This window comes from Trametes versicolor (genome assembly GCF_000271585.1).
Source record: "Trametes versicolor FP-101664 SS1 unplaced genomic scaffold TRAVEscaffold_10, whole genome shotgun sequence".
In the NCBI taxonomy this organism is placed as follows: domain Eukaryota; kingdom Fungi; phylum Basidiomycota; class Agaricomycetes; order Polyporales; family Polyporaceae; genus Trametes; species Trametes versicolor.
In genome coordinates this window covers 245,057-253,847 of record NW_007360330.1, presented here as the reverse complement: position 1 = coordinate 253,847, position 8,791 = coordinate 245,057, and the positions used below count along the sequence as shown (strand labels likewise).

The 8,791-nt window shown below is 52.4% G+C and overlaps 2 protein-coding genes across 2 annotated transcripts; one reads left to right on the top strand and one right to left on the bottom strand.

The window, feature by feature from the left end:
• Window positions 1-3,835: 3,835 nt before the first annotated feature.
• TRAVEDRAFT_22594 (uncharacterized protein) lies at window positions 3,836-5,041 on the bottom strand (the record flags this gene model as incomplete). The annotated part of the gene is made up of 7 exons (XM_008043507.1): window positions 3,836-3,906; window positions 3,945-3,996; window positions 4,046-4,150; window positions 4,208-4,220; window positions 4,297-4,478; window positions 4,533-4,618; window positions 4,804-5,041. 7 exons carry the CDS (start codon window positions 5,039-5,041, stop codon window positions 3,836-3,838), a joined length of 747 nt encoding a protein of 248 aa, XP_008041698.1.
• Window positions 5,042-5,842: 801 nt separating this feature from the next.
• On the top strand, window positions 5,843-7,201 carry TRAVEDRAFT_50810 (uncharacterized protein; the record flags this gene model as incomplete). The annotated part of the gene is made up of 8 exons (XM_008043718.1): window positions 5,843-6,058; window positions 6,127-6,190; window positions 6,250-6,326; window positions 6,402-6,532; window positions 6,592-6,657; window positions 6,707-6,914; window positions 6,966-7,031; window positions 7,097-7,201. 8 exons carry the CDS (start codon window positions 5,843-5,845, stop codon window positions 7,199-7,201), a joined length of 933 nt encoding a protein of 310 aa, XP_008041909.1.
• Window positions 7,202-8,791: the final 1,590 nt, after the last annotated feature.

The following is an 8,791-nucleotide window of genomic DNA, read 5'->3' as shown; positions in this document are numbered from 1 at the left end:
TACAAGTACTAGTAAGTAACATGTAAGAAGCATAGGTAGTATGGGACTTACTCTTCAGTCTGTGAGAGAACGACTGAAGAGCAGAGGCCTGCAGAGTCCTCCTTATATACTACTGGGGAGGACGATGAGTAAGCGTAAAAGAAGAGAGCATGTGACGTCCAGAGGACGCTGACTGAGCGATGAGTAACGCTGAGTAAGGGAGCATAATCGACATAAGGTCAGATAGTCCATGGCTGAGTAATGCGAGTAATCCGGACGCTGTCTAGAATAGTCCGGAACATCGTAGAACGTACCAGAATCATATGGAGGGATGGCAGGATGCCAAGTAAGTACAGAACAAAAGAATGTACGTATATGGTAAGTAGGAAAGTCCATGCTGGCGTATGGTAGACGCACAGCCACTATCACTGCCACTCCCGGTCCGGCACAGCCGTAGACACAGAAGTTCAACAGATCCTCCTCTTCACGCACGCGTATACTTAAACATCTTTGGGATGTTCTTGTGGGAGTGGTGCTCGTCCACATACAACATCTGTAAATCAAAACTGGAGAGGCCTTGGCATAGCCATAGTGCTTACAGTACATAGAGCAGAATTTCCGTCCCCTGAAGCATTCGGCAGACGTCAAATTGTCCTGCGTCAAACGTCAACTACAACGCATCTAGGCAGGACGTTGTCCTGAATTCCCGGTACTGTTGCATAACGTACAGACGCAAGGGTCGTTGCCCAATATATCGCGGACCAGGTAAGTGATTCTTTCGACTCATTTTCCCCATGTGCCAATCCCCATTTCTACTCACACAGTCCACGTCCACGTCCAGCCAGTACTTAATGCTGGGGGGTGTCGAATAGAGCCGCCGGTTAGTAGCATGCGCTTACCGTCGAGGCGGCGAATGGGTGTACCGTACGCAGCTTACTGACTCGCAATTATATGACACAGGAACACCTAAAGGCTATATAATTACTCCTTCCTCCGTGTTGCATAGCCGTCGTGCACTGGAGGAAGTTCGCGTATGTGCCACGGAGCAACCTCAAACACTATGCCTTTCCTGGTGGTGTCGGCTCCTTACTCGACTTCCTCGTGTGTGAATGCTTATGTTTGAGGGGTAAGTTAAATGCATAGGGTTTCCGCGATTGCATTTGCAAGCCTCTGCCGGACATACTGCTGTCCCTCGTGGACGTATGAGCTGCGTAATATGCTGAACTTACTATAAACGTCGCTCGGTAGACCGCCATCTTATCCCCAGAGACTGCTAAAGTAGGTCGCGTTTCTATGATAGCCACGCACGCGATCATGGTGATGACGTGCACCTCGAACATAGACGCATGGTCCTTCCAGAAACTCAAGCTCGGTTGAACTCAAGACGCGCCTCCAGCCTCAGCCCGATTAGCTGTTGGCCCGTGGATGCGGAAGGACGCACGCACCGTACCTGCGACACCGGCGCAGGGAGCAGCGCGCTCATCATTCGCTGGTATGACATGTGTCGTCCACCTGTAACCCGTCGCTCACCTGTCATCCACCAGCAAGGTGGACAAGAAGTTTGGATACTTAGCGCGAGGTCGGCACATCTCAGGACCGTGGCGCTTCGACTGCCCAAATCGCTATCTCTTCCAAGACCTTAAGCTACTATTGCTGGCCCGTTTCTGGTCGGATCCATATGGTAAGCAGGATTCACGTTGTCGGAGTACTACGACCATATATATCTGCCAGTTTAGTTTTTCATTCTGTGCATAAATCCTTTGCCAGGGTATTACTCTCGATTTTTAGATCCAGTGAGGTGGTTTCCTCGAGCGCAGAATCTCGGACGTTCTTACTGCAGCTGCATTTCCCCCTTCTTGTGCACAGTTCCTCACCCGGCTTCCCCACCATTCTTGGCGAGCTCCGTTCTGATTCGATGGATAGATCAGCGCTAACCAAGCGGACAGCTCCCCTTGTCATAGACGCGACTTGTGGAAACTAGGTCCTAAAACCCGGTCCTGGCTAGTCAGAAGCGCAGGGTCGGTCCACCGCGAGCCCGTATCAAACTTAGGTCATGTACGATGTCCGGCGCACATCAAGCTCTGCATCGAACTTCTTGCGCAGGAACCCTTAATACTGTCAGACAATTCGGCCTCGTCTGGCTTCGCAGTCCACCACGTTGCTCGGTAAAGGGCGCCCCGAAGTCATGTTGGCCACTCGCGAGGCCCATGTGCATGGGCCAAGCATCCATGATCGAATCGAATAGCACGGCGTCCCAGGTACGTCCTAATTATGTGAAAGGGGCGATGAATCAGCGCCCAAAATACGGGAATGGTACTTCTCATTGCCGCCGTTGCTGTAACGAGGCGGTTATTTTGCTGCCTTCGGGTGCGATCGGCTGGCCTCGTGTGTATATGCTTCAAACCCTGTATCATCGGTCTCGTTGTCCGACTTTTTTGGGTAACGGTATTCGTCCTCCCATATCAGGAGAAATGAAAAGTGAGTGACGGGGAGCCCCATGCGGCTCGCCCACTCTGCTTTTTGTTGGATTTATGTCTTAACAAAAGGCGGAATAATCTTTGAGTGTATTCGCGATGCTATCCTATCCCGCCCGTGCTATTTTGGCAATACGTTTTGGAGATTGGCGTTCGACATTCGCCACTTACTGCCGTGTACCTGCATCCGTGCTGACGAATGTCGCCGCAACAGTACAGCACCTCGCAGTCTTGGAAGAGGAGATCCTTTTCTGACTCTCTTTTGAGTGCGGGGTCGAAGTCTTTGGGGTTGCAAACGAGGCTATGGGCTCCGTGTTCGTGTTCCTGCACATTCGTGTTGATGATGCTCGATGCGGACCTTTATGATATGTCCGACACTACCTGTTGCCGCGAGTACAGCACAACGCAGACGTTGCTTCAGGTTCTGGTGGCGACGAGGCTCACCGGCCTACACAACAGGTGTGGGCTTCGCGATCTAGCTCAGCGACCGGCTTCGGTTGGCACAGTCTGGATGACGTACTTCTGCTATCTCGGGACTCTTCCAGTGAGTTTTTTGTACATGCTTCCGCCATGACCTCTGCACACTGATTCCTGCCAGTAGGACCTCTGCACAAGAACCGTCTTCCCAATTCGAATTCTCGACGGTCCCAATTTTCCACCCTTCCCACATTTAACGACGCGTGCAAATAAGGCAGCATATCTGCGGTAGCTCGCATAGGGTTCAAGGCGGGTAGTTTCCGACACTCCAGGTGTGCGGACATACGCGGCCAACTCAGGCGCCGCTGCGGGAGCCGCCGCCGGGGTGGACATTAATCACTACTCATCGTGGTATGCGACGCTTGCGATGTCCTATATCCTCATCTAAAGGTGTACGGAACACTAGTGTTACAATAGACCTGTGGTCTCTGGTGGAATAATGAGGTCACGCCCCTTCGCCAGTGCCGGTCATGTCCCCACCGCGCCGCCTTTCTCCCGTAGCTGGTACTTGTATAGATCGAGGCATTCGATGAGCAGATTAAGCACCGTCCGGCTTATGTTTATTCTCTCCATGAGGAACTGCGGCGCCATCAGTATCGAGGAGGACGCTAGGTAGATGAGGACGTACCGCCGAGTTTGCCACCTTGTCGTCCACGGCGCAGACACCGAGATTTGTTTCGAGCGTCAGCAAGTCGACCCGTAACTTAGCATAAGAAGGAAGCGATCAGTGAGCATTCTCGCTCGCGCTCGGCGAGCGGTTTTTGGAAGGATCGGGGAACGGCATACGTGGCTCCAGATATTGGTAATCGCCTCGATGCGCGTGGTGACGTTGCGGATGTCTTCACGAGTATTCGTCCACCAATCCTCGTATAACGGACGGACCTCGCTCGGGATCTGCGCACTATTTAGTAAGGCCGGAATCGTCGCCGCGCATTCTTCGAGATGGGCTTGCGCTGCTGGTCCATACATTTCAGCCCTGGGGACTGCAAATGAGAACGCTGTGCTGGCACGTACTCTGTCTTGTCTCGACATCCACATCGGTGATGGGTATCATGAACACCGATCGCTAAGTCCTAGAATGAGCGACGCTCCGCAGATTTATTGAGACGACTGACCAATGCGTGGATCGCAAACTTCGGTGACAGCGTGCACAAGGCTTCTGTAGCCCCGGGAACAAGCCAAGCCATCTTCTTCAGGTAGCCTGAGCTGCAATCTGCGACCTAGCCGGGCATGAGCAGTCATACAGGGTGCGCTTTTAGGAGACCGCACGCTCTTACCTCATCGGACATCCTGTCCAGAACACATCACGAGTGTTATCCGGTTATTTGCGCAGCATAAGACGCAACCCACTGGAAGAGGCACTGACCTGGAGACCTTCTGCTTCAGCACCTCAATGTTGTTGCAAGTGTTGTCCATCTCCGCCGAAATGGGTATATCGAGTTGCTTGAGGGTGCGCTCCACTTTACGCTCAAAGCTCCTGATATCGCTGGCGAGTTCTTTGAAGTTAGAGCGCGTAGAGGTGGCAATAGATATGTGCCTTTTGACTGTCTGGTGAACGAGGACATTCAGTTATGCTGAGCGTAGTCTGAAGAAGTGACCCACCTTCTTGAATTTCTTGATTTCGGCTACCAGCACTTGGACGTCGCAATCGATCTTCCCAACTTTGCCCAAGACCCCCTCGGCGTAGGCTGTCGAGGTGACGCGATTGTTGAAAACAGGATAGCCATCAGGAAAGTGAAGATATCTGCGTACAGTGCATGACACCAGAGGCCGCAGCGGCGCTTGCTCGGCTTTTTACTACGTAGTCGTCGAATCGTTGGAGTGAGAATGCCATTCGAATTGAGCGCCTCGTTTCACCTTTGAAGGGCGACACCTACAGATGAGAAGCGCTCCCACTCGGGCACGAGGTGGCGAGCCGGGGAAGAAGGAAAGTATTTGTCGTCGAAAAGCTCGAGAGGACCGATCACCTTTTTGAAGAGCTTGGTGATGCATGCGACGTGCTCTTGTAGCTCGGATATGTCTTGCTTCAGGGTCTCCCCGACGTCTGTGCCGAGTAGAGCATGGTTGGCCTGGATGATGTCCCTTTCTGGTTCCAAGCTAGTGTCAGGCATCGCGCAGTGAGCGGCGGGGTAGTGTGGGGCTGAGGGCTCGGATACCGTTCGATAGAGTTGCTATCCAACTTTATAGTGAGATAGCATACTTCGAGCTCCATGCAGATGTCAACAACAAGGTTCGTCTGCACCCACGGCGGTCGTGGTCATGAGCCTTGGACCAAATGTGTTCGAGTGAGTCGGCGCGGTACGACCGAGGTGGCAGAAGCGATAACAGACACCCAAACCACTCGCGCGCTCGCAAAAAAGGACAAATAACCCGATAAGGCTATGGCGTCAAATTCCTCGTATAGTACTTGGCCATGATATTGCAATTGGTTGACGTGTACTCGGACTACTGCTTGGCAACTCTCTCGAACTCCGAAGCAAAAGCAATAGCGATGCTGCACCAACAAGCCCCGCTCACCTGACACCCACTCCAGTGTCGCGTAACGTTCCACGTTTCCGTTTCTCTCCAGATAAAGGCGTCAGATAATGATACCCCGGGGGTATATACGGTTTCCACATACGCGGATCCTCGCCTTCTGTCACTCTGTCAACCGGTCTTCACTATCGTAGCGTGTTGATGGGGTGGTAAAATCCTAAGCGGTCATAGTTGGACTCGGATCCCCTGTCGTAGCTTGTACGTTGTGCGCCAATTGCTTCATCTATACAGATATTCTTGACTACCCTCTACTACTTCCGGAGAACCGAGTCTTGCCGGTTATCTCACAGCTTTGGGGTTCGTGCAACAGAGTTCCTGGGGCCGACGGAGTTTCGGCAGTATGATAGAGCGCGAAACTAGTACGTATATAAAGCGCCATGCCTCTGAGATCGCAACGCCAACCCCCTCTTCCGCCCTTCCCTCAGATGCCATCCCAAAGTCCTCTCGAGCTCTCTGACTATCCCGCAGTTATACGACGTCTCAAACAACACATAAATGCCTCGACCTCCGCTTTTCGCGAAGTAACGGAGCAGATATTCGACTACTTCAACACATCACCAGAGGTCGAGTCACGATGGGCTCATCATGTCGCTGTAAATCTTCTTCATTGTCTGCTTCGATGCACCCAGGTCATGTCTTATTGATCTTTCATTTTGAGTAGATGTATGAGGATATTATAGACGACTCCCAAACTACAGCCACCAGGATATCTGCTACCGTCAGGAGTAAGATTCGCACAGGCTGGAACGTTCCCGTAGTAACGCTGACGCCCGGTCTGCGCTAGTGTATACCGGCCTACAAGTCGCATTCACGGAAGCGAGCCCGGCAGACGTTATTCACGAGCTGTCAACCCTGAGAAAGGTACGCCGACATCACGGAGCGACCAATGTGTGGCTGCCAACACTCCGACGCCGCAGGCTCATTCACCATCTTCAGGCGCTTCTGAGCTTCGACGATAGTTTAGCACCTCGGCTTGATGCTCTCACAGACGCCATCCGGCAGTTTCTGTCTGAGCCAGAGATCATGCGTGGCTCGCGGCGGGTGACTGGAGGTCCTCCAGCGAATATGTTAGTCATGCATTCTGCCCCAACTTCATCGCCTATCCACCCAGCCAAATTTAACACAGATCCCGCACTGGCTGGATGGGGGTCACCTCTTCGGCGCTCCAGGCAGTCGGATACCATTTTCTTTGGTAAGTATAGACCACACCGCGTGAGACTGCTGGCTGACCGCACTCACAGGACACTGCTACTCCAGATTGGCGGCTTGCTGGCACCTGAGACCGCTACCACGACCGCCAGGCGTTGTGTGAATGGTAGCGGGTTTATGCCCGCCTGCAATAACGAGGCCGCGTCTGCGCAGGACGCTGTAGCGAATATATGGCACATTTTGCGCGAGGTAGAGGCGCAAAAGCAGATGTTTGACGTCTTCCAGCTGATTTCCTGCGAGGTGAGTCAGTCCAACAGTCCAATCGCCTCAGCACTCACCCATCATACTCAGCTCATGTCCGAGTTCGACCGGTACTCGGCGGCGCTCGAGGCTGCGAGGGATAAGCCTATGACCCCGGTATGCCGTATCTTCACAAACGTATATGTCGTTCATTGACCAATTACGCATCGTTGCCCTGATAGGAAGCTGCGGATATCATTCAGGGAGCACACGCTGGTGCCACATTGCAGGCGGGGCAATGGAAGAATCTGGCCCGGGTCCTTGTGGATGAGTATGCCAGGGCTTAGCCGGCGCAAAGCGGTGCGCGTCCAGTCCTGCCATGAAAGTCGTGCCCTAGACATCCCGTGCTTTGCCTATATACACGATCCTGTGCTCACTTCTCCTGCTGTTGTTTTCTTTTTGCTTCCTGTTGTCGTCGCTTTCGTATTCACCCTATGTGTAATTCCCAATATGTACATGTTCATGTCATACGTGGATACGTATATGTTGCAATTTCTGATCAGGTCTTTGTTGAATTCAAGTATACATACGATGCCGCGGGTTTGTCAGTTAGTATACCGTGCGGAATATGAGGGATTACAGGCGGGAGTCGAGACATTTTCCGCACAAAGTCTGTAGCTCGTATACGTACATGGGTACATACAAAAGTGCATGCAGCCTCGCATTGACGTAAGGCGGAGACAATGACCCAGAGATTAATTCTAAATTCAGCAACCGGCGTATGTCCCCATGTGCACCACGAGTGTACAACCGCGCACACACGCGCCAGCGCCCCGCAGGTGGTTTGTCTACCCGGAGCCCGGCAACAATTCCGCGCTCGATGGCGATACATACATGCCATTGCTTCATAGTACCCGCCTAGAGAACGGGTGTACGCCGGAAGTGTATCACACATCCCGCAATCTCGCGCAACTTGTCAGATGGCACGAGGCGGCGGCGCGAGACATCGAGTCCAGCATGCATACTACTTAATCAGAGGAACATGTCGACACGGCGACAGCCTGGCAAATTTGCACTATGAGGCGTGTTCCTGACGTGAATGGCCTTGCGCGCGAGGTGCATCTCCCCGCCTACGAAGGGTTCGCTCCTCCCTCGGAAAAACGCCACCTGACGACAGCTGTCTCACGCAGGTGTATGGACAACGTTGCTCCTTGGGTGTATTGTCGAGCCCCTCGTATCAAACGAGACTGAGCTTACTAAGCTCAGTCTCGTTACCAAACGTCAAAGACTCACGTCGGGTGGTACTGAGGGCATTATTCCAGGGTCGTCTCAAGAGTATCCGCTAGAAGAGGCATATATGAGCTGATATGAAAATTCAAGCGTAGTGTCACGGACTATTACGAGAGCAAGCCCAGCGATGTGTCGTCGAATGGATATCCTGCTGCAATGAGAATAGTACGTTTCAGTGAGGTCATCACAGTGATGCAAAGACACTTCCTACCTCTGAAAGCTCAGGAGTAATTTGATGACGTACTGAACCGTTTGGGATAGCGAGATATTATTCGATGACTTGGGAGAGATGGATGAACAGGTGGGGCGGGGACGACATCGCTATGGGTTCGGAAATTTTTGATCTTCTTCGCGAGCTGCCTGAGGTCGTCCAACCCAGATTGTCCACGAGCGGCCCTTGTGCGCAGAAGCTGTGAGTATTCCAAAGGTGAGTATGATTTTGTTGAACTTCTGTGTCTATGGCTGTGCCGGACCGGGAGTGGCAGTGATAGTGGCTGTGTGTCTACCATACGCCAGCATGGACTTTCCTACTTACCATATACGTACATTCTTTTGTTCTGTACTTACTTGGCATCCTGCCATCCCTCCATATGATTCTGGTACGTTCTACGATGTTCCGGACTATTCTAGACAGCGTCCGGATTACT